The 26,676-nt window shown below is 38.9% G+C and overlaps 1 protein-coding gene across 5 annotated transcripts in view; it reads left to right on the forward strand.

Moving 5' to 3' along the window:
- Nucleotides 1–23,890: 23,890 nt before the first annotated feature.
- The window catches only part of GSK3B (glycogen synthase kinase 3 beta), a 190,177-nt gene continuing 187,391 nt past the window's right edge, over nt 23,891–26,676 (forward strand). For 4 of the 5 annotated variants that reach the window (XM_019729652.3, XM_019729653.3, XM_019729654.3 and 1 more), the window contains exon 1: nt 23,909–25,049. In XM_019729652.3, the coding sequence (XP_019585211.1) occupies nt 24,962–25,049 (88 nt within the window). In that variant the 5' untranslated portion in view covers nt 23,909–24,961. Of the gene's footprint in view, nt 25,050–26,676 lie in introns of all 5 variants that reach the window. The other variant, XM_074331491.2, reaches the window with a different exon arrangement.

Raw genomic sequence — 26,676 nt, forward strand, 5'->3', positions numbered from 1 at the left:
TGGATAAGAGCTAGACCTTACTTAATTGGGCTGGGGTTCAAGGGAGGTCTCCTGTTCTAATGGGCTAAAAGCTTGCCAGACAGGGAAACTCAAATGGGAGCCTGTTTCTATACACTAGTTTAACACAAGGTAGGGGAAAGAGGACAGAGCTTTTCAAACTGTAGGTCTCAATGAACTAGTGATTTTGAAATCAGTTTGGAGGATCTCTGCAAGGATTTTTTAATGGAATTAAATTAGTGGAATAAAAAAAAAACCCAGAAAGTATCACAGGACGCTGACTGTAGCAAAGAGAAGTACATTTTATGAAACTTTTGCTTCAGTTACATAAACTTATATAGGCACTAACTATCTCTGAGATGGTACATGAGAAACAAAGGGAACTGGGGGATGAAGAGGGAGATTTATTTTCATATTCAGTTTGAAGTGTATACCACACACAGAAAATGAAAAGGTAAGCAATAGAAAAATATTTGCAATAAATGTAATGGGCAAAGCTCAACACTCAAAATAAATACATCTTACAAGGAAACCACAATTGCACAAAGATATATATGTTGTTTATTACAGCATTGTTTGTGATAACAACAACTTGGGGAAAGAATGTCTATTAATGAAAAACAAAACGTTTCAGCCCACTTTGAACAATTACACAGCTATCAAAAAGAATGAGGAAGATCTATACATATGTATCTACGTGAAAAGATATCTATGATGTATCCTTCAATTAGAAAGTAAGTTCTAGAATAAGTGTGTTATGATATCAGTTTTGTATAAACGATTATTTGTTCAATAAGTATTTATTGAGCTCCTACTAAGTGCTGGACACTATTTTAGCTGTCGGGGATCCAGCAAAGTACAAAACAGACAAAACTCATGACTCTGTGATTCTTATATTCTAATATAGAGACTGAAAATAAACAAGTTTCCTAGTATATGGGTGGAAAGTACAATAAAGAAAAATCAGGGAAGGAGAGTAGAGAGTACTGGGTGATGAAACTCACAATTTTAAATCAGGAGCTAGGGAAGATCTCCCACAGAAAGTGACATTTGGGCAGACTTGAAAGAGGAGAGGGAACAAGATAATGGGATACTAGGAGAAGAGCTTTCCAGGCAGAGGGAACAACAAATCAGGAACATGTTTTGGTTGTTAAAAGAACAGCAGAGGCCAATGTGGCTAGAACAGAATGAGCATTGCTTTTAGAAATTGAAAAATATACATACACACATATGTAATAAATGCTTAAACTCCATGGGCAAGTGGATAATGGCTGTGACTCAATAGTTCACATAAGAATAAATATAACCTAAAACCAACATTTAGAACATTTATGTAGCTTCTCTAATGCAAAAAACAAATATTCAGGTCAGTTCTTCCGAACGTGTTCTCTTGCCACCCACCTGCCTGCCATAGGTATTGGAAGTGCCTATATCCCCAACTAGTCTGTGAGCTTGGTGAGTGTAGAAACTGTTTCTGTGTCTGTTGTGTTTCCAGTTTTATCTCTGGAATGTAGCACTGTCCTGGCACTTATGGGCACTCATAATAGCCTGCTGTTATAGGGTGCTTACCAAATGTCAAGAACAGTTCTCAGCACTTGACTCATTTAATTTTCACAGTATCCCTTTGAGATTGCTACCATTATTGTTGCTAAACATAGAGTGCTGAGGCACAAAGAAAGGAGGTAACTTACTGAAAATCATATGTCAGTGCAAGAATTTGAACCCAGGTAGTCTGGTGCCAGAGTCCTTGACTTAAACCATTACAATGGCTTTTAATAAATATGCTCAATAAATTCATCAGGTATGAGCTAAAACTTAACGTTTATCAGATTAACCAAAATAAAAAGAATAGAATCCCTTGCTGGTGAGGCTATGGGAAAACAGGCCCAGTGGTCCATTCTTCAGAACACAGCGACTTAGGAGCTTCCTGTAGAGTAGTCAGTCTATATGGGCAAAATGATTAAATCTTGTTTGTCCCTTTGATGTACAACTTCTTCTTCTTAGTAATGCATAAAGGAAATAATTGAAAACAAAAAGAAAATTGTTTGAGTAATGATATTTACGTCTGCACTGTTTGTAATAGGGAAAAATGGGGCACAACCCAAATGACCTGATTTGAGGACTGGGTTTGCAAAATATAAGGTAAAACAATGTAAGTATATAACTATGAAAATGTTAACTTCGTGATTTAAATTTGTGTATCTCAATGTGTATATGAAATAAAGCCATGGGACAAAAAAAACAAATTACTATGCACCCAGGCATTAATACATATATTTTTTGCAATGATAAATAAGGATCAGAGAGCTTTATTTAAATAGTTAGCTGTGTTAATATAATACACTTTCTTTTTATAAACATTTTTTTAAATGTGTAGCAACATCCCATATATGGTGATAGAAAGAGAACTAAGTCTGGGTGGTGAACATGTAATGAGATGTATTGATGATGTATTACAGAATTGTACACCTGAAATCTGTGTAACTTTACTAACAATTGTCACCCCAATAAACTTTAATGAAAAGAAAATGTTAAAAAAAACTGTGTAATAAAGGTATGTCATCCCTTAATAAGGTTGAATTCATAAAGCAAGTTCTATAAAGGCCGTGTCCTCTAAGGACTAACTTGGAAGCGTTGGTAGCTGCTGATACGTGCACATCCAAGCCTGGGGTTAGGATGGCAGAGTGGTGCTTTCAGTCCTGCTCCTAGGTAAAGAGAATTTAATTTCTAAATCAGAATCCCAAGCATCGGTATTAAAAAAAAAAAAAAAAAAAAAAAAAAAAAAAAAAAAAAACTCTAAGGAAATTCTAATAAAGTTATATTTGAGAATAATTGCAATAATACTTGGACAAATTTAAATATACAGTATAGTCTTAGAAGCATTCACTGTGCCTGTTTTTCCATAAGCCCCATTAACAAAGGTTTTAAACCTTTTATTTTAGCTAATCTGATAGGTGTGAAGTGTTATTTCCTAGCTGATACATTTATTGAACATATTCATTAAAGGACATCATTAAGATGCACTTTTTTTAAAAAAGCAGCAGGAAAATGCTAGCAAAAAATTAAAAACAATCTAAATATCCACCGTTTTCAGACTGGTCAAATAAATAATTGTACTTCCATACCATGGAAAGCTCTGCTGCTATTTAAGAAATGAAACAGAACTCAATGTACAAGTAGGAAATGTCTCAAACATTTATTGTTCAAAGATAATGATGAAGCACCCACGAGTGTGTCCATTATGTCACAGTTATGAGCCCATCCCCAGACTCTGTCTAGAAGGAGACTCCAGAAACTGGTAACAGTGGTTGTCTCTGGACTGGGTTTATGGAAGTTGCAGCGATTAGGCAAAAGGGTAGATTGACTTTTCATTGTACACCCTCACATGTATTCATTCTTAAATAATAAAACATGAGCAATTCGGTACAAGTGGAGCCCCAAATCTACCTCAAGTTCATCCCCTGTTAATTATTGTTAAATTATTTGGAATGTCAGCCCAGATCTAAGTGTGACACACACTACAAATAGTTTTCAGGCCTCATTCACTTCACCACTTTGGTTTCCAGGGCTGTTAGGTTGGTCCTTCTTCCAGTGTTCAGCTCTTAATTAGTTGTTTGTCCTATTTTCTCTCTCGGAATGTATCTGTTCCTGTATCTTGAAGCATTTTCATTTCAGCTACCTGGGGCTTCCTGGTAGTGTAATCAGGAAGAAAAGAGGCCTTTGTTCTCTTTCCACTGACCTAATGAGGTCAGAGAGACACCCACCAAAGCAAATAAACAAACTCACCCCGAGTTCAGTACCCTCAGAATAGTCAGCACCATCTTTTCTTAAACCAGGGATTTCTTTTAACAACCAGAATTTCTCCTAGCAGGCTTCATGAACCCTAACGAGCACAAACACTTCTGTGCAATGGAATTTCTTTATTGAGCAATGAAATGCTGAGGATTTTCAATGAGTCCTAAATATTCTAAAGATTCCCTGAAGGAAATTTTAAGAGGGCATTTTAAACAGCATTTAACATAAAATAGTTCTGTAAAAACATAGCGGTGTATCCAAACCCATAGAAGGTACAACATCAAGAGTGAACTGTCATGTGTTTTCACTTATCTTTGTTTCTCTGTATACTGGTAGAACATGAGTGACTTCTTTTAAGTTTGTCTCTTTATCACTTGTTTTGAGCAATTTATTATGTGTCTTCATGCAGTTTTCTTCATGTGTCTTGTGTTTAGGGTTTGGTGAGCTTTTTGGACCAGAGAGATTAAAGTTTTCATTAAATTTGGGAAAGTTTTGGCCATTATGTCTTCAAATATTTTTCTGTCCACTCCTACAGGAAATCTGGTTAGTGCTTAAGCTGTCCCACAGGTCACTTTTTTAAAAAAGATGGACTCTAGTTAATAAGTTGAGAAACAAAACTTCACAAATTTTTGGTTCTAATTATGGAAAAGCTTGAAAAAATAGTGATATATTGAGTTGCCTGTAGGTAACACTGTACTTAAGCATTCAAATCACATAATTTGCTTATAACTTCCTTTCTTTGAAGCAATATCTCATGGGCTCATTCATACCAGGCAGAATTAGGTGAGAACTGATCTCAAAGAAAATTATTGAGCATCTAATAATTGGATACCTAAAAGTGCACCAGGAAAAAAACAAAAGAAAATACACTTAGGCCTATTTAGGTTCAATGAAATTTATCCATAAAAATCTATTTCCATTTTTCACTTTTATGTAGTGAGATCTGTTGACTACCTGGTACAATCGTAAAGCCTATAAAATGCCTAATTCTAGAGTCAGTCAGAACTTATAGTGAAGTGGTAATTAACCTCATATTATATTTTAGAATATGTGGATCATGCAAATCTCACAAGGAATTGTTTCTTTTTACTTTACATGTGTTGTATAACAGCTTCGCCAACTAGCCCTCTGCATTTACTGCTTTGACTTTGTTGCTACAATTTATTCCTTGTTTCTTAACCATTTACAACCTGGCTCCAACTTCACTGGAATTATTTTCTTCAAGATTATCTGACTACTTCCTCACTGATAAATTCAGTAACCTCTGAAGAATGTTTGTTCTCCAGGAGCTTTCTGCTACATTTGATGTGATTGATGTTATCTGCTCCTTTGTGTAATAATGTCCAGCTTTGGCAGACCCAACTTTAAACACACCAAGTTTTCCTTCGATCCTCTGAGCACTCCCCTCACTCTGTCTGGGACACTCCTCCTCCAAATACCTATTGTATGTGGCCTTTGCTAAAGGATTTATTGTTAGTTAGGATTTCTTTTTTCCTGGTCTAGACTATCTTCAACATTCTCATTCTCTTCAAGCATCTCTGTTGGTGACTAACAAATCTGCATTTCATCTTTGCACTCCAAATCCAAAATACTGAAAAATGTCAAACTGTTTCTAGATAGTATCCTCAGGTCTTCAAATTCAACACGTCTCAAAATCAGATGCTTCATTATCACGTTAAAGTCTGCCCTGAATTTCCTAACTCTGTTAACAGAACAACTATTCTCTCAGTCATCCAGGCTAAAATCTTGCTACCTTTGATTTTTTTCCAATATGTTTCCAAACTATAAATACATATATAGAAATACATATATTTAGAAATATATGTATATATACATATATACATACATATATAGTTTATATATATACATATATGTATATATATGTGTGTATGTGTGTGTGTGTGTGTGTATATATATATATATATATATATATATATATATATATATAAAGAGTTGTATGCTTGTTCAAAAACAGTGAGGTAGGGAAAACCTGGGAATTAACTCCTAATTTATGAGTGGTCTTGAGGAAGAGTCACCACTGAGCAAGTGTGCTAGCCGTCACTGGAACTTAGATTGTAAGATCCGTTGATAATGCCTCAGGTGTGTAGAGCGCCTTACATCTTTTGTCCTGGATTATTGTGATAGCCTCCTCAATGCAAGGCCTTGGGCTAGGTTTTCAAAATCTACCTGTGCAAGTCAAGGCAGGAGAGATGTGAGCAAGCAGTAGAACATAGCGGGGGCAGAGGGCATGGGAAGCAGGGCCGTTAGCTACAATTAGAGAAACATGAGCATTAGTGTGAAGTGGACCTCAACAAAGTGCCATATTGGGTCACCCTGTAAGGCCTAGAACAAGAGAGGTGATGTAAGCTCTCTAGTTGGAGGGTGTCATGAAGCTGGGTATACTGCCTTCTGTTCTTGCAACAATGCATTAAAAGAAACAGAGACAAAATGGAGTTTATATGAGCCAGTAGTCTGAATAGTGGAAGGGCCCCAAAATTAATTCTCATGAGGAATTTTTAACCAACTGGAGATATTTATCTTGGAGAAAATACAAAGGGGATAGTATAGTTGTCTTCATATATCTAAAAGACTATCTTACGGGAATCACCGAATAATTTTATAAATGTCACAGTTGGCCTGAGATGGCATGCATTCATTGCAACAAATACGTAGTGTATGTCTACTCTGTGCTGAGCACTGAAGAAGCACGATCATAGGCAAGGCGGTCCTTACCCTCAGGAAACTTGAGTTCCACTCTGACAGACAGATAATAAGCGAATAAACAAATAAATAAATGAGTAATATAATTTTAGAAAGTGATAAGCTCAGTTGCTTAGGAGATGATGATAATGTATCTGTTGCTAGGAGTCTGTGAACCTAGCTGTGATGACCACTTAGTTGGCAGGAAGGTTTGAGGAAGAAATTTAGGCATCGGATGGGTTATTGAATCGATAAGATGACCTCAGAGGACCCTTCAACTCCAAGATTTTATGATTCTGCCTTTCTACTACCATCTACCAAATTAGGACTTCCTCGCAGATACCCAAAGGCTTAGAAACCTCAAACTCCGTGCTATTCCAGGAACAAGTGCCGCTCTGAGGTTAATGAGTCAACAGTGACTCAATGTGAGTATTTGCCCATGTGGTTCCTCTGCCTGGAATGTCTTTCTCTTATTTCTCAGCCTCTCAGGATACTCCTAGTCCATCAAGTCTCAACTCAAAGGTGAACTTTTTAATCAAGGTTTCTGAATACCCCTGAAATGTGTTGTTCCCCCTCTGGGCCCAGTGACAGTTGCTTGCAGCACTTTTAAAGCACCTACTGTATTTTACTTGTATTGCAGTTCACTGTTTCTCTGTCTGCTTCCCTACTAGCTTCTGATTTTCTTGCGGACAGAGACCATCTCTTCCTTCTTTCATGATGCTCCATAGTGCAAATCTCCTAATTATTGCTTTGCACCCAGAAGATATTCAACAAATAATTGAATGTGATACCTGGCAATAAATTTACTCGTAATTGTCTGGAGTGAATTAGACAGGACCACTGCTTGAAGTACAAAAAAGAAATAGCCTATAGATTTAACTACCGTGTTTCCCCCAAAATAAGACCTAACTGGAAAATAAGCCCCAGCGTGATTTTTCAGGATGACATCCCCTGAACATAAGCCCTAATGTGTCTTTTGGAGCAAAAATTAATATAAGGCCCGGTCTTATTTTCGGGGAAACACAATAACAACTTTCTCTACCAATCTCTGCTGTATCCCTCTCTACTCACTAGCGATGTGGCCCTGTCCATGTTGCCTAACATCTTCATATCTCAGGTTTTTCACCTGTACAATAGCAATAGTAATAGTAGCTACTTCATAAGATGGTTGCAAGGATTAAGTACAACAATCCATGTCAAGTGCCCAGGTCAGTACCTACCACATAATTAACCCTCACAAAATCATAGCTATTATTATCATCATCATCATCATTATTATTATTATTAGGCATTCCTCCCTTCCAATAGCTTTATGGTTTAAGAGTATGAAAAGACAAGAATTTTTGAAAGGAAATTGCAAAAGAAGGCAGATGATGAATTTTCTCTTAAGTAAAATTTCCATCATCCTATGAGGCAAAGATAATTTGAGATATAAAATTAAGAAGGAAGCCCCTACTTCCTTGAATTGGAAAGCAGTGTAATAGAAGACTAAATATAGTTACCAGCAAGAGTCCCTGTAGGGGATGGGCATAGAGACAAACTCCCTTTATGGATGAAGAAACAGATGGTTCAGAAAGATTCAGTGACTTGCCCAAGTTCACATAGCTAAGGGTCAGAACGGAGACACGCACCTACCTTAACCTTCCAGGTCTACTTGGCTCCTTAGCCACTGCTCTTTCCACTGCACCTGCTGCCTCCTAGTTGAATGGCTGAGGCCAAGACAGACTGGAGATGCTGTTCCTCCAAAGCCACACAGGCCCTAATTCTTCATTGTAGCACTTTATGGGCAGCAAGTCTCATTACAGACTGTTGGACTGAGGCCGCTGATATCCTAGGGTCTGAGCCAGAACTGGCTCACAGCCTCAGGCAGACAGGGGCCTGCAGGTGGAGGTGATGTGGGGCTCCACCTGTGGCAAAGCTGGGGACATGACAAAGGCAGAGGAACTGAGGCCTGTCTGAGGTGCACTTACCCTAGGAGAAGTAAGAAAGCGTTACATGGTTCTGCATCCGGTGTGTCAGGAAGACCAACCCTGGAATGGATCAAGACTCACCCAAAATGCCAAGCCAAGCAAAAAGGATTTTCAATCTATGTTTGGAACAAGAAGCTAAAATCAGGAAAGGATAGCCCTCACCCCCTTGCTCTTTGAGAAGCAGTGTAATAAAGAATTGAAAGGAGGCAGAGTTACTCTGGTCTCAAGAAAGGGAATAGGTTAGAACAAACAGAGAGAGGAAACGGAAGCCCAACTGAGAGGCGTTCATAAAAGTACATCTTGCTGCTCTTCTTGAGTCTTGGGCTTAAAAGAACTGTAACCCAAGGGGCTGATTGCCTGACATTGATCTTTATATTATTAGTGCATTATATTTATATAAAACTCTTCAGTTATGAAGAGTTCTCATTTCAATAGTCAATGAACTCAAGTTAACCACCATTTATTGAGCTTTTGCTTATGCAAAGCGCAACCACTTTTCCCCATTCAAATTGAATGACAGGACTTCTAAAATCTTTCCTAAATATATATCAAGCACCTCTGCTTCTCACCCTGGGTTATGGAGGGCTCATGGTGCATCTCTGCCATGTGCCGGGGAAAGGGAAGCCATGGACAAAATGAAGCATCTTTCTGAAGTCAATTATTTGAGGATTTATATACAAGAACAGTGTGTGTCCAAGCAACCATTGTCCATTTTGTGGAGTAGAGGACAAAGTGTGCTCCTTTGAGCTTTGTTATGAGCAGCTCCTAGTACAATAGGGATATATTTTTTAGTGCTAAAGTCTGAAAAGTACTAAATCTGAACCTGGATACCTAAACTGATACACTTACTTGTAGACATATCAAAACTTCATTAATTCAGGCTCCATTTATTTGGACTTTTTAATGTGAATAAGTGCTATAGTCTATGTATATGTAAAAATGATGATGAAAGCTAGTTTTTTAAGTTCCATTGTTATTATTTAAATATTGAAAAAACAAAAACATTCTCAAACATTTTATAAGGAGTAATTTATCTTCAAATACTTAATATACAATTTATAAGTATTCTTATCTCCTCATCAAAGCAGATGTGGAAAGTTGATCAGTCTCATTTTGAATTAAATTACGTATTTGAATATTTACAAAACTTCCTTTAATGTTCTTTAACAGTATCCTTGTAATCAAGGCTTTTCCTTCACCTTTTTCCTCTTTCTGCCATTCGTGATAATAAGGTTTAAGTCACTAACCACCTCCCATTTTCTACCACATAAACCTTCTAAAGAAGGTGTGGTTTCCTAGCTTCTAGATGGGAAAGTTGTAACAGGGTCATTGTACCTAGGTTCCTCAATACTGTTGCCCTTGGAATGACCTTGTTAACTTCAATTCAGAAGAAAACCTTGGCAAACAGTAATAATTCGATGGGCCATTCCCCAGGGAAACCCTGACATACTTTTTAATAATTTGTAGCCCTGAACCACTCATTCTATTTATATAGAAGACAATTGTCACAAAATTCCCTTCCCAAACCAGTAGAACAAAAGTTTTCGGATTAATTCCCAGCTTTAGAGAATTTCCTATTAAGAGGGTAGCAAATTCTACATAAAGGTCATTTGCAAACACAGTATGTTGCAAGCACACTGCGTTTTTAATTCTCAGTATTGCTTCATGCATCATTTATCCCATGCCACGCTGTTCCCTGGGTACCAGTTCTACTCACCCTTTCCTAGTGCTTAGGACCAGAGAAACAAGTTGTGTGGGGAATGGAAAGCATATTGTCTTGGCCACAGGGGAAGGACTGTGTGTGGCCTTGGGAATATCACCTCATTTCTCTGGGCTTTAGTTTCCCCAACTATGAAATGCAAAGATTGTATAAGCACCACCTTCTTGATGATTGCCTGCTCCAACAGTACGTGCTTTTTCAATGTGAAGCAGGAAGAGGTGAGATTGGAAAGGTAGTGGAGACTGGTGGGTGAGTGGCAGGGGTGGGTAGTTGAAGAAGAACTCTGAATGAAAGACTGAAGAGCTTAGATTTTTTACAGCAGACAGAGGAATAAATTTAGGTTCCTGAGCAGCTGGGTGACATGATGACAGTGGTGTGAGAGTTAGATCAACCTGACAAGTGTGTGGGATGCACTGGAGTGGTTTTAGGGGTGGCACACATACACAATAATAGCAAAGGCAAGGCAAACATCTCATTATTTTTGCCTCCCAGACAGGAAAAGATTTCACTCTGTCACATTGGAAAGACCTAATTTAATAAGAAATTGTAAGGCTAAGGAAAAATTCAGGGCTTAACTTTTTGTTATTGCCCAATAATCATCCTCATCCATATCCCCTACATGAGTGCAGGCCTTTAAATTGTCAAACAATTTTCACAAGTGCTACCTCATTTCATCCCCTCAAACATCAAATATTTTCTAATAACAGAAATAGTCCTACACCAAGGCCAAAAAGCAACTGAGCACAGACTCTTTTAGGGAACCTGGCCGCATTAGCATTTTGTATAGAAAGCTTCACTCAGCTGATGGCTACTCAGAGAAGGTACTCTTGGGCAGTGGGCCATGAGTAATGAACCTGGAAGCCCACTTCCTGGGGTCAGCTGAATGGCAAGTGGTTCCCTGACCTTCTGGACAACCTCATGAGTGTACATTGACCCAGTTATGCTCCCCAACCTCTTGGGAGACGAGAGCCCTTCCCATAGCCGAGTGATTTTTAGGAACTTATCCTCTCATCTGAAGGTAGACTAGGCATCGTCACAGGGGAGCAACACACAGGTAAGGAAATAGGTTTTAAAATGACCTGACGGGGTCACTGGTTAGCTCAGTTGGTTAGAGCGTGGCGCTAATAAAACCAAGGTCACTGTGAGCTGTGCCCTCCTTAAAAAAATAATAATAATAGATAAATAAAGTTAAATGACCTGACAATTACCACTGATAGGTAGTACCTACTTAAAGTTCTCTATTAACTGAGAAGGACCTCAGAGACTGAGTTATCTATTATCCATGCCTGCCATGGTTATGGAAATGAACTAAATGGTGCCACAGGTCCTATTCTTTGTTATGCCTGCCCTAGGCCTTAACACTTAGGGCTTAAAATCTCCACTCAAGGATTTACCTCTACTAAGATGGTTTCTGATTTGCCAAGTCATTAAATTAGCCAATGCCTAGTTACTAGTATTTTGCCTCCAGCATAGCCTTCAGTAGGTCCCTAGGGCATCAACTGTCTGGAAGACCATCTCTCCCTCTGGATTATATGAGGCTCCTGTGCTGTCCATGATGGAGTTTGATATGTTTGGCAAATCATCATTTGGCTGTCAGCATAGTATGTATCCTCTTCCTAAAGCAAGGTAATTCTAATTTTGGCAGGGAACAAGTTGTTCCTTTAGGGAGCACCATGAGGCATCTTTCATAAGTTGTCATTTGGATGCCAATAAGGTATGACCTCAGCATTAAAGTTCAAGGCGAGGGACCAGTCTTCTAAATGGGCACTTGGCAAAAGCAGTGGAGTTTATGCCCACATTCAATGGGTCCTGAGCCAATTTCCAAAGGGGAAAAATGTATATTATATTAGCTTGCTTGATGAAATTTCAGCCAGTCTCTAAAATTTGCAACTTTGGACTCATTCACCTCGGAGTTAAATGTTAGTGTGTCTTTGCCAAAATCCTATAGATTACCAAATGTCCAAAGTATCAATATGGATTATCTCAGTTTAGTTTGTAGTTTTTCCATGAGGATATTTCAAACTGTGGCTTGATTTTCCATTGTATTAGAAAGTAATGCAAATCTTAACTTAGAAGAATACCTGTCTCTATGCCAACTGTTGGCTTCCAGAATGATCATCAATACTGACCTCCACTTATTCTTCCAAGACATTGTTAGGGTCAAGACAATTTCTATTTTGCCTGCCCCAAAAAACATTAGCATCCCCATATCTTCTTAGTGTATTCTTCCCTACCTCTACCCCCTGATTTCCTTAGCTTAAGTATTCTTTTAGCTATTCAAAATTGCTCTGCAACCTGAATTCTGCAACCTTCATAATTCTGACTCTACATAGTTATAGAGGACTCTAATGACTTCCTAATGCTAAATATAATATCATTTGCAGTCTTTTTTTAAAAAAAAAAAATTGATATAATCGTTTACTGTTTACCCTCCTAAATTGTTCTTTCTACTATTTCTACATCTTTGCAATCTGTAAAAGTGAGAGAGTTAACACCTCAGCTCTCTGTTCTGTAATTCCACTGTTTCTCAAATGCTTCATTCCTCCTTACAGAGTTTGTGATCAATCTTACGTGGATAATCCTTATCCTTTTGATACAGCTCTAGATTGCCTTCTAGGCACTGGCCTTATACCTCCTGCTGCTTTCTGAGTGTGGCAAATATCCCACTGAAATGTATTAATTTATTAACTAAATAGACCTATAGTTGCTTGGGTAACTGTAGTTTTGGTCTTCCCAGTATACTGTCCCAGCCCTTCACCATTTTTAATATTTGCAATGGAATTCTTTCTTGTGGGGACATTATTCATAGGAGTGGATGTGCAAGATGGGTATGGCCAGTATAGTATTCCATTGTGAAATTTAGCTATCTGCTGAATCTATCTATCTATCTATCTATCTATCTATCTATCTATCTATCTATCTTCTATCTTCTATCATCTATCATCTATCATCTATATATATATATATATATATATATATATATATATATATATATATATATATATATAAAATCTACACATATATCCTCATATTCTTGGTATTTATCATGTGCTACTACTTTGGACCAATAATGATCATTTATAGTTATCCATCCATTCATTCATTCAACAAGTATATGTTGAAGATCTTCAATATACCTAGTCTATACTAGTCTATATCTTATCCCTTCCTAGCCAGATGAAAAATTATTAAGGGTGGTGAGCATGTCATATATATATATATATTTTGATTCACTCTCATTAAGAACAATACTTTTCACATAATAGGTATTCAGTGTTTGTTCACTAGTTAAATTCCAATTACAACCATACTTTAAAACTGGTGGGACTCTACATGTACATCTTTCCTTTAAAAAAATCTGGTTCATGTATCAGATGCCATTGACATTGTTCAGTACTCCAAGAGTATTGTTTTCCAAGATGTCTATTTATTTTTATATAATTATTAAACACCAATCATTACAACACATAAAGGAAGTAAATAGCTCGATGAAAAAAAGAAGACTCATGAAAATTTTTTTGAAAAAAGATGTCCTATTGTAAACTACTCTCATTTTATGAGACTTCTCTTACCTGCTCAGAGCATACTTTCATACGTTTTTTTTTTTTTAAAGATTATTTCAAGAACAGGGTGGAATGCCATAAACCTGTGGCTACTCAAAGAACATTTATTGGTCAATGTGGTAAAGTTGGGCCAGAAAAGCTAATTATAAGTTTGGGTTTTTTTGTTTTCTTTTGCCTCCATTTAAAAATAAAATGGGAGTAACCAGTTTTGTCTTATAGGTTTCAGTATACATCCAATACAATAATGTTCATTATAAGCTATAAAGCATTATATGAAAAGTAAAACCCTGGAGCTGCCTCTTTGACAAGGTTTAGGTTCTAAGCACAGCATTTCAGGTGCAAATCACATACATCAAAAATTACCCTTTAAAGGACCTAAATATCAATGAATTCCATTCAGCTAGTTTTTCTCCCAGTATTGGAACACATCACTGTTTCTTTGGTTGAACACCAGAAGAAGAATTGTACTTAACTTGCATTTATAGGTTGTGTTATAAAAAAATATGCCCTGTATTTTAAAAAAACTATCAGTACCCTTAGTTCTGTGAAATGCTCACACAAATAAGAAGGATGTGGAAATGGGGACCACTGAGTGAGGAACAGCAGATTCACTTCTCACATTGTATTCTTTATGAACTAAAAACCATAATTATGAATTTATGGTTTCATAATTCATATTTCAGTGGCTCCTTCCGTTGCCTGCTGATGCAGGACCTCCAGCTCCTTGCAAAGTCCCCTGCCCATAATTTCTAGGAGCCCTTAGAGAGTGTTTTATGTAGGCTCTAGAACAAGTGTTATCTGCAGCCACATGGATTCTGCTGCTGAGGTTTCTGTTGTCTTTGAATATTTCTGGTACTCATCATTGAGCCAGCCCCATTAAGCCAGGGGATCACCACCTTCTACTGGAACTTTTCATGCTCTCCATTATGACTCTGAAGAAATTAAAATACTTTTGTGCTTCTGGAGTCTCCAATACTGCAAAATTATGTCGTATTTCCTGTGGAATTGGAAACAAACCCTAATTTTTGCATTATATTTTGTGATGTAATAAAGATTTTAGTGCACTCCTATTTCTGCTTACGGTGCTTCCAAGAGGAATCTAAAGCTGCATTATAATATGAATCTTCAAGACAGTAAGGCAATGTCCCCTCAATCCAAGAGTGACATCCAAAATAGGTTACCAGCTGGCACGACATGGGCACTGACCAATCGGAACACTGGCTGGGGCATTGTGGCAGTGCAAATTGACTGAAAAGTAGCCTGGCCAACCCCCTCCTCAATGGTGCCCACACTTCTTGGCAGTCTTTCCGCCAAAACCCTTATGCAAATCACCGCTTGGCAGCATAAATACCAGTCTGCCAGATATGCCAAGACATGTTTGAACCCCAGTGGTGGACAGAGCTTCATCCCAAGCTGTGATTGTGTTATTCTTAAATGCATCTAATTTTTAAAATTTGGTACCCAAATTACTCGTATATTGTAGGAACATTAATGGAAAAATTTTAAATATAAGAAAAAACATTCAGAAAATGAACAAATGAATAAAACAAATTTTTATTTTTGGATATTTCCTCTGAGTCCTGGTCCATATGCAAATATTTTATAAAATTGTAATTTTTATGGTCATAATTAGGATTTACTTTTTCTTTTTTTTAATTAAAGTTTATTGGGGAGACAATTGTTAGTAGTCACATAGGTTTCAAGTGAACAATTCTGTATTACATCATCTATATATCACATTGTGTGTTCACCATCCAGAGTCAGTTCTCCTATCACCACATATTTGAGGTTTTACTTTTTCAACTGCAATAATATTGCTTATTTTGCGAACATTTACTAAGTTCCTACTTTGTGCCCTTCATCAACTGAGATCAAGAGAAACACCATACACCTCCATGTAATTCCATTTAAGCAGGAAGAAAGTTACATATAAAGGCAAACTGTGTGTGTGTCCTCTTTTGGCAACTTCTGTTGATAATTTTCTTTTTACTCTATGGTTTCTCTGGTGCTTAGAAGTACTTCACTTTAATTCCTCTCATGTTAGATTAAAAGCTTAACTCCATAGAATAGTTTACTTAAGGTTCCAGCTGACTTGGCTCTGTAAGAGATATGTTTTTAATTCTAAAAGAGCCCATACCCCTTTGACGTTGAAAATATTTAAAAATGCAGTTGAACAGATTATAGTCAGGTTTTAAAACCTATACAACAGTTTTCTCAATTTGCTATAAGCAAATGTTTCCACTATGTCTGGCAGAGTTCTGGGGACACAGTAGATACACAATAAGTACTTCCTACTGCAATCAGGATATTCAATATTGTATCTTTTCATGTGTTTTCCAACACAGACCAGCAAAATTTATAAAATTTATAGACTCACAGCCAAAGCATTTAATGATTAAAAAAAATAGAATTGGATCACCTTTGAAAAGAAAACTAAATGTGTAAGCTGTATTCCAATTATCAAAAAATGGTTAGAGAAAGTAGAAGAGTGCATATAGATAGGGACCGTGCTCAACTGTCTCAAGAAAAGAAAAATCTAAGTATTTTCCTGAGACTCTTGAATGCTCCTAAAATAGTATGTTATTTAGAGAAATAATGGTTTTTCTAAATTATTATTTTTATCTTCAAGTACTGCTCACGACTACGGCATATACGATATAAATTATAAAAATAATGAACAGATGTGGTGAAATATTTATTAATGGATTTAAAAAACTGAGCTATAAGCCCTCTCCCACAGGAATCTTTCCTGGTCTGATATCTGGCACTTCCTACTACTGTTTGAGCTGGAAGTTATACAAGAAAACACATTCCACTGGGCTTTGTGCATTCTCTCTCCCATTCCCTTTCAGAATTCCATCTTACAGGGCATAGGAATGAAGTCAGAGCAATGATGCACTTTGATGGCCACAATCCAAATGAAACTGTGGCCTGCCTAAGGGATACAGGCTCTCTCTGCATTCTGGAATTCCTTCTTGGATAATCCATGGGATATCTTAATTGTTTTTTGAGTTGTTTTCCTCCTCCAAGTCAAAATGTTCGATAGCCAAGAAACAGAATTCTAGTTTTCCTTTACACTCACATTCACCGTCAACATGATATAGATTAAAGACCTAAAGACTTTTTTGTTCTATTCTGAGATATGTGAGTTCTACTTCCATGTGAAGAAGAAAATATGACTATTTCTGATTTACTAATTGGCTAATGAGTTCCTAAAGTATTTGTTCCAACTGAGAATTTCTCAGGCCTATATTTATTACATTTTAATGCACATAAAACAAAGCTGGGTGACCAAGAATTTTTTGTAAAGAAGTATGCTTAAGTCAAAGTATTGTCAACACATTCTTAACTGTTTTCAATTCAATTCATGTGAATTCATTTATGCAATTCAATGTGAAAATATTTACACTAGTCTAAAAAAAATTTTCAAAAAATATGAATAGAAACAGAATAACAGAAGTGAAATTGAAAGTTTGAAATAATCTAATCAATGAGAATATATTAACCTCATAATTATACCCTAATAGGGGCAAAAAAATGTGATAAACATAAAAAATTAAAAGGATTCATCAAGGATTTGTTTTTCTTTTATCTTAGATAGTAAGTTCCTTTAGATGTCAAAGTTAAAATAATTATATGATTTGTCAAAGGCTTGATATGAAACTTTTACTACAACCAGAGTCCACTTTATAGTGGCAATGTTTCAAACACTTCTTTTTGGGTAGTCATCCATTACTTTTCCATTTGGGCACATCTCAGTAGTTATAAGAAGCATGACCAAGAATGCTGTGCCTTGTTACCCTGGGCACATTTTCAGCATCAGGAAAAACCATGTGGTGTATGTTACCTCAGAGGCTTTGGGGGGGGTTCATATCAAGCTACCCCAAGATGTGCTTCTGTAGTATGCCGATTGTTTTGACCTAAAGATAATTTTAGCTTCAGGCTCAAGAGAAACTTCTGCCCCTACCTTTAACTACCTGGGAGAAACTGAATTAGGGGCCTTGCCATAAAGAGATTATCAGTGATAACCTTTTTGACCCACCTATATGGCAGGGTAAACTTTTATTTAATAAACACCTCTTACCATCCTGCAATGACCCTTTGAAGTCCCCAAGGTTCATTATCTCATCCCTAGCTCAGAATGTGTTATATACCGCCATCCCTCTATCTCTGAATCTCTCCTGCATGTGGCCATCTCTGACTCATGTGTGTGGGGTTCCCATACATACTCATATGTATTAAATTTGGTTCTTTTCTCTTGCTGATCTGTCTCATGTCTATTTGATTATTAGACTAGCCAGAAGAACTGTGAAAATAAAGTTTGTTGCTCCCTAATCCTTTTTTTAGTGACAATGTCTTATATCTCCTAAAATACTTCTCGTAATTCTCTATAAGAATTTGTCTATAAGACAAAACCCAATTTCTTGGTGGAACATTCAAAGCTCTATCAAATCTGGCCACACATTACTTTTTAAACCTTATCTTCCATTGGTCTCCTCTATCAGCTTTTTTTCTAGCCAAACTGGTTTTCCTGAAGTTATACAACAGACTCACATGGTTCTTAATTGCTTTGACAGCTCCACCCACCTAAGAGTTTATAAGGGGGTGGGGGTGTGCATGATGGGTTAGAAATGAAGTGGTGGAAAATAATTTACTTCCTCTCTCCTTTCTTCATCTATTTAAGATCCACTTTAAAATGTCCTCCACCCACCTATTATAAATAGGACAGTATGAGCAATTCATTTGAGTATGAGTACAATCATATTAGCAAATTTGTTCTGCCTCACAACTTTTTTGTGGATTCAAAATGTGACTTTAAATAATTATTTAACTTTTCATGTTGTTATTTCCCCAAAGGATGAGCTCCCCAAGGACACAGAGCTGCTCGTGTACTACTTTATATCAGATAGATGTCTTGCATATAGTATGTACTCAATAAATATTGCTAGTTTTATTAATTTAACTCATATTACAAAGGGTTATCAGTAAAAATGTTAGTTGGAAAGCACTGCTGAGAAATTTGGAGTTTTTAAGAATTCCATGTAATCAGAAGCTTTCTGAGGAGTGTGTGAACCACAGTGAAAAAATGAGTTATTTTGGGGGCAACGTCCTTTAAAACCAAACAAACAGAAATTTATTGCAGAAATATTAAAAACATTTAAGGTGAATATTTTCATCTCTAATTAAATATGCCAATATATTAAGAAAATTATTCTAATTTCTGTATTCCTTTCAATCTTGATCTAAATGTATATATACTTTACAGATATGGAAATATATAATCTGAAGTTCTATATTATTCAGTTAGTATTGTTTCTGAGTTGCTACGAGTCTTTGTATTTATTATTTTTACTGGTTGCATAACATGGATTTAATACAACATAATTTACTTAACTACACCTCTGTTGGCCAATACTGTCTTCCTTTATTTTCTCTAGTTCCATATCTTATATGCTACATAATTTCAAACTACCTCTAGCTCACTGAGGTCGGACAATTTGTGTACTCATCCTAGAAAAAGTGCTCCATACCTCATTGCTGAATATCACTACGGTCACCTTCAAAGTATTACCCTTGGGAAGCTACGCACTGACGCCAGTGTCTAGTCCACCCTTCAAAGCAATTCTGGAACTCTTATTTCTGGAATGGCTTCAATGTCATCATATTACTCTTGATGTCCTGAATGTCATCAAAATTTCTTCCTTTCAATATTTTCTTTATCTTCGGGTAAAGAAAGAAGTCAATGGGGACCAGATTAGGTGAGTAGGAAGGATGTTCCAATACAGTTACTGTTTGTTTACTGGCTAAAATCTCCCTCACAGACAGTGCCGTGTGAGCTGGTGCATTGTTGTGTCATGGCAAGAGCCATGAATTGTTGGTGAAAAGTTCAAGTCGTTTTTGTCTTTTTTACACAGCCTTTTCAGCACTTCCAAATAGGAAACTTGGTTGTTTGTCCAGTTGGTACAAATTTATAATGAATAATCCCTCTGATATCAAAAAAGGTTAGCAACATCGTTGCAACAAGTTCACGAACTTGAGAACTTGATTGTCAGACCTCATATATATATATATATACACATAATTTTGTATAAACAGGATAAACAATGGTATTTTTTGATGGAGGGCAGAGTGATCTAGCAGAAAGCTGAATTCAAATTGACTCAGGTATAAATCCCATCCCAACTCTGCCATTTACTAATTGCATGACCTTGAGCTATATATTTATTGCTCATCCCCTTCATCTATTACAAAAGGAGCTAGTAATGTCTCTCTTGGGGTTTTGGGAAGGATTGAACAGGCACTCAATAAATGTAAATTTATTTCCCCTACCTCTTAATCTTCACTTTGACCTTGATTGGAGGGCTTTCCTAGGGTTCATTACTAAATAACTCTATCTCATAGTATCTGACTACAAGTACCTGGCGCAGAGACCATATCATATACATTTTGAAGAGCAGCATCCAACAACATTCAGGTGTTTAACATGTATTGGCTGCGTAAATGAGGTCCTAGGAGGAGTTTGTTCATTTACTTGTTTGAAATGGTTGACTCTGGGTTCACCTAAATAAACAGCATCTTATATTCTCTTTGCTATCTTCCTTATTAAATGTGCTTATATTTTCTTCTAGTTGCAACTAAAAATTGAGCTAAGTGATTTTGAGCAAGTCGCTTATTCAAGTGTGTAGTTTCCTCATTTGTAAAAACATTAATAGTTTAATAATAGTACTTCCTAAACATATAGTACTTTCTAAGTGCAAAGTGCTATACAAATACAGGCATACCTCATTTTATTGCACTACGCTTTACTGCGCTTCACAGATGTTTTTTAACAAATTGAAGGCAAAACCCTACAACCAGCAAAAAGATTACGACTCACTTTATTGCAATGGTCTGGAACTGAACCTGCAATATCGCCGAGGTATTCCTGTACTTCTTATTACTACACAAGCCTGTTCATTGTGCATTTTAATTTATAACTATTACCTTGTGGGCACGTTCACTAACCTTTTTTTTTCTACACTACTTAACCTGTTGTGTACCACCCAGCTTTCCTACCTTTATCTTTTCCTAGTCCTTTGGTTTGTTACTGTGGCTCAGAATCACTGATCTCTGCAAGGGACCATCTAATAAGCCCTGGAGGAAACCAAACTGTTATAAACCAAACTAGGGGATACGTTCACAACCAGACACAAACAGTTCAAGACATAAGGCTTAGACTTTAAGATAAAGCAAGATATATCAGGAGAGGTGGGGACTGCTTGAGAGAGAAGTGTGTATTAGAACAGTGAATCTGAATCTTGGTTCTACTTTAGCTCTGTGGACTTAGCAAGTTAGTAAACCTTCCTGGCCCTCAGTTTCTTCATCTGAAAAGCAGAGGTGATAACAGTACTTATGTCATAAGATTATTATACATTTGAGATAGTATATGTGTGAAGCACTTAAGAACAGTGTCTGGCATATTGTAAACACTCAGTAAATATTACCTATTAAAATTATTACAAACTAATAAGTGGTTAACAGCAGTTGGGAAGGTAAAGTGTTTGAAAATTCAGAGAAACAAACACTGAATGTTAATTTTATTAGTTCTGTATTTTCTCATAAACTTCTTCTTTAAGTCCTAATTCTGGACCGAAACACTTTTTTTCCTATAAAAATTCCCCATGTCTTGGTCAAATATGTTTTTTTTAAACAGCATCATTTCAAACTATTTGAAGGCAGCAACAATAATCAGTCTTAAGGTAGACTATTTTTGTACTTTATTATATAGAAAAAAATAGCCATGTTTCCAATTTGTATAACCTAAATATGTTATTCACTTTCCCGCTGGTAGAATTGGGAGTATGGATGGAGAGTCAAGAGAGAGGCAGGACTTAAAGCGCCTCACAGCATTTTTAGGGCCTAGTGACAAAGGTCGTTCACTAACAATAGTTTGCATGGAGAGGCAACATTCATTGGCAAAGTTGCCATGCACTGAGTTTGCTTTTAACATTCTTTACTCTCCTCCATGACATTCAGAGATCTCATGTTCTCACTTAATTGCAAAGAACAAGAGGCTCTACTGCTCTGGGGCTATAAAACCCATGCTCAGGTTTGAAATTACAAATTGATTGCATGTTGGCTACATTTATCCCAGGATGTTAGTTTGGCCTTCAGGGTTTTGAAATACTGGTTGCTAACATTTAAAAATAGGGATATTTTACACAAATTAGGGTTTCTCTTGGGAGAGAAAAAACCCCACAATATCTCAGAACACTGGACCCTCATTCCTGAGGGCAACAATCTGCTAGATCTGAACAGCTGCTCCCTTCAGTTACAGCATGGACACTCCAATTTGCCACATTCCTTATCATTCCTCATTGTCTTCCACCAGGCCAGTTTTACTCATTTGCTTTACTTTTCTGGCCCTTGTAGACCTGTCTGCAAACCCTACCTAGACCTTTTTTGCCTCCCATCAAAGCTTACTTTGTTTTGCCCTAAGTCCCTCATCAGTTTTTCAAAGCAATAGCTACACAATTTGATTAGCCATAGGTATTTTTACATGCGCTTTCTGGAGATAGTATTTTAACAGAAAGAGATGACTCCTCAGGTAGAAATCACCTGCACCACGGGATTACAATCAGGATAGCAACTGTCCATTCTACTTTTTCTGCTATCCTGACGTAGTCATACCTCACTGTCCTCAAGCAAACCAAAGGAAATGATTTTCTGTAGAACAACGAACACCCAGCTCTATGTGAAACCTACTTAAATAATATTTTCATAGATCATGCTAGTTCCAAAGGACCAAAAGCTACTAAAGGCTATTCTGACTCCCCATTTCCTCGGAGGCTTCAGGATATCCGGCCTGATGGCATTTCCCTTCACCTGATTTCGGGGCCCGTTTTGCGCTGGGCAGTCGCGCCCAAGGAGCGCGCGCATCCAGCATGAGCTCATTTCTCAGGGGGCGTTTCCAGAAGGCCGGCCTGGCCGCGCGCACCAGGCACAGTCAGCCTCTTTCTAATCAATGGCCCCCACGGTTGGGCGTGGCGCTGCCTCTCTGAAAGCTTTGTTCCCACTCTAGCGTCTGTGAGCTCGCACCCCGCCGGGGAGGCGCCTGGATCCATCTGGCCCTTGCGGGGAAGACGCCGGTACTCGGGACTTGCTAGCCTGGGCAGAAGGGCGTCTCGGAGGAGCAGAATTAGCCGCGCCCCGCCTAGAGCCTGTAGTCGGTGGGGACAGCCCCTAAGCCCTCTGCTCGCCTGAGCGCTCTGAGCTCAGCCCAGCCGACCGCAGCAGTTTCGGACCCGCTGTGTGGAGGGCCTGCGCTCCCTATTTGCGGTTTCCACATGGTCTGAGAGCCGCCGCCACGACCCCAGTCGAGCTTCTTCTGGCTCCTGGGACCGCCGCCGGAGGTCGGAGGCCAATCACATTGCAGCTAGGTCTTGCGATTGGAAGGCAGTGAGTGCCGATTGGCTATCGCTAGGGTTTCCGCCTCCCTCCTTTTCCCTTTTGCCCCAACTCTAGCTCCAAAGCTTCAGGCCAATGAGAAGGCGCTTTATAGACACCCTCCCTTTGCTTTCTTCTCCCCTCCTTGGCGAGGGAGGAGACGTTGTGACTGGCCAGACTGTCCTCGGAAGCCCCCTTCCTTTCACCAATCACCAAGGGAGGTGCACTCCCAGCGGAGTTTTTGGCCAATTACAAAGCGGCCACGGAGCCCAGCCGTGCTGTTTCACCCGCGACTCGGAGTTTCACTGCCCTTAACTCTTCAGGCGGTTTCGTGAGGGCCGGCGACTCTGATTGGCCACTATTGCCACTGTCGAATTTCTCTAGCCAGCCACAAAACAAGACGAACCCACCTTCTTCTGGTTCGGGTATCTTCGGCATTCTTCGGTCTTTGGGCGTGGATTTCCAGCGGCACATTCTAATTGGGTCCTCAGGTCCATCGGGTTTTTCCGGGAGGAGCCGCAAACATACGACGTCCGTGATTGGCTACGCTCAGGCTTCGGCCCTTTAGCAGAAGCGGCGGGCGCAGGGCTCGGCCGGCGATTCCCAGACTCCTGTTACGCGGCCGGCGGGGCACTGGGTGGTGTAAGGCTGGGTGGGGGAGGAAGGAGGCGGAGGACGAGTAGGAGGGGGGAGAGGGAGTGGGGAAGAGCTAGGCGGCTGCGCAGACGGCTCTCCTCACACAGAGCAGCCCCTGACCCGGGCGAATGCGGGTTTGTGCTGCCGTCGCCGCCGCCGCCGCCGTCGTCCGGCCCCAGTGACAAAGGAAGGAAGGAAGGAAGCAAGGAGGAGTCGGCCCCACAGCCGCTGACAGGGCTCCGGGCTGGGGGCAAAGCGCGGATACTACTTGAGTAGGCACCGAGCAGAGGCGAGGGGCGGGAGGGCGACCGCGCTGGTGCCGTGGACGGGGGAGGGGGCCCCGAGGGACGGAAGCGGTTGCTGGGTTCCCATGTCCCCGGCGTATGGGGAGCAGTCAAGGAGCCGCTGCTTGGGGTCTGAAGGGAGCTGCCTCTGCCACCGCCGCCGCCATGGCCGCTGGATCCAGTCGCCGCCTGCAGCTGCTCCTGGCGCAATGAGGAGAGGAGCCGCCGCCACCGCCCGCCTCTGACTGACTAGCGACTCCGCCGCCCTCCAGTTTGCCGAGCCCCCGCCGTCAGCCCGCCGGATCCCGCCGCTGCCGGAGCCGCAGCGTTTTCCGTCGCATCTCCGAGCCACCCCCTCCCTCTCCCTCCCTCCTTCCCATCCCCCTTCTTTTCAAGCGTGAGACTCGTGATCCTTCCGCCGCTTCCCTTCTTCATTGACTCGGAAAAAAAATCCCCGAGGAAAATACAATATTCAAAGTACTTATTTTCAATCAAGTATTTACCCCTGTTTCGCGTGATATATATATTTTTTAGGATTTCTCCCCTCCCTTTTTCTCTCCTCCAAGGAAAGGGAGGAGAAAGAATTGTATTTTTTCCCAGCCCCAATTCATCTATATGTTAAATATCCAGACTGATCTGTCTTGAAGGAGAAATACATCGCTCGTTGTTTTATAGCTATACAAAAGGAGTGAAAAGCCAAGAGGACGAAGTCTTTTTCTTTTTCTTGTGGGAGAACTTAATGCTGCATTTATCATTAACCTAACACCCCAACATAAAACAAAAGGAAGAAAAAGAGGAAGGAAGGAAAAGGAGGAAGGAGGGACAAGAAGGTAATTCGGAAGGAAAAGGTGATTCAGAAAGAGAGCAATCATGTCAGGCCGGCCGAGAACCACCTCCTTTGCGGAGAGCTGCAAGCCAGTGCAGCAGCCTTCAGCTTTTGGCAGCATGAAAGTTAGCAGTGAGTATTGATTTTATTTTACACCCCTTCGCCACCTCACCCTTAGAATAACAAACCTTGAAATACCAGGATCTTCAAATCTTAGACCTCCTGATACAACAATCAGAGGGAATGGAAAAAGGCAAAAACCTGTCTTCAGTCAAGGATGAGGCAGCTCCCTCTTTTCTCCTCCCATACTCCCTCCCCCGGTCTCATTAACCTTGAATTGAGAGACTATGCTTTTTATTTGGATGATTTGGTTTGCGCCTGATTTCTTTTTTTATACTTTCCTTGCTGTTGATAGTCAGCTTCATCAAGTGCTTAAGTATTTCCACGTTAAAATAGTGATGAAAGTGTTTACTTGCTCATCCTTTTGGATAAAGGGAAGGACAAGGCTTGATTCATAAACCATTATGTACGTTTGCTCAGTGTATGTCTTTTGGAATGAGGGATATTTTAGGTAGCTCAGGTCTCAGAGGTTGTCATAGTTTTGTATACTTAATAGAAAGACTGAGTGTCACAGCCTCCTAACATTTCTTTCTTGCTTAACTATATACACAAAGTATTTGTTCTTAATCCGGAAATCAACTTGCTCAGTAACCAGCATTAACGTTGGGAGGCGAGCATTGATCGTTCCCTTTACAAGGGGCGGGTGGGAACTGATACTCAGTAGCAGTAGTATGTCTACATGCATTGTTTTAAATTGGATAAGTGGTTTAATGTGTTCTCTTAATCTTCCCGTTTTGACATTACCAATCTACCACTATATAATTACGTTTAATCAAAAGATAACTTGGTCCAAGTTTTGATTGAGGTTTGTATTGTCACGTTGCCAAATATGAAGTTCAATGTTGATGTTAATTGTTATTGACTCCATCATTTAAGTGCAATTTTGGGGTGGCGTTGCATGCAGTACTTGTTACATGAAGAGTTCAGGGGTCCCTTCTTAGGACTATTTAAAATACTCTTGCATTGGTTTCCTGTCACATTTAGATAAAACTGTGGATTTAGTTATAAGATTTAGACCTTTCCATCATAGGTTTTGCAGAAGGCTGTGATCCTGGATATAATAGGGAAATTTGGGCTCTGTTCAGGGATGTTGCTATTGCTAGACTGTATTCTTATCCCAGATTTATGCTGAAAAGTCTGTGTTCTTGAGATGTTATACTAAGTGTCCAATGTTCCAATGTATCTCTCTTTGTGGGTATGTTTATGTGCTATTTAATGACAGTTTATTTAAACATACATACAGAATTTGACAAAAATATAGCTTTATGTTCTTATTCCTGAGGAAAGGGGCATGATGAGGGTAACGAAAAACTAGTTTGTTGCCTAGAAGAAGGAGAGAATGAAGAACTGAGATTTTGTTTTTTTTTAAAGTATATGCTGGTATGTGAAATTGATTATATCTTTAAGCAACATAAAATGATTTTAATTGAACTCAGGCTTTCAAGTCATGTTGGCCTTTGGAACTTGCCAGAAATAGGGTAGTCTAAGGTAATAGGTGAATGGAAGATTATTTTTGAAAGTTAATTTTTTTTTTTTTTTTTTTGGGTGAGTGGCTTGTACAGAATGCAGGGTATGTGAAGAGGGAAGCTGATGATGCATCTTTCAGGGACGGATCAGGCTTTCTAAGCACTGGGGTCAT

Source organism: Rhinolophus sinicus, chromosome 17, assembly GCF_057876585.1.
Source record: "Rhinolophus sinicus isolate RSI-liver-muscle chromosome 17, RSI-T2T, whole genome shotgun sequence".
In the NCBI taxonomy this organism is placed as follows: Eukaryota; Metazoa; Chordata; class Mammalia; order Chiroptera; family Rhinolophidae; genus Rhinolophus; species Rhinolophus sinicus.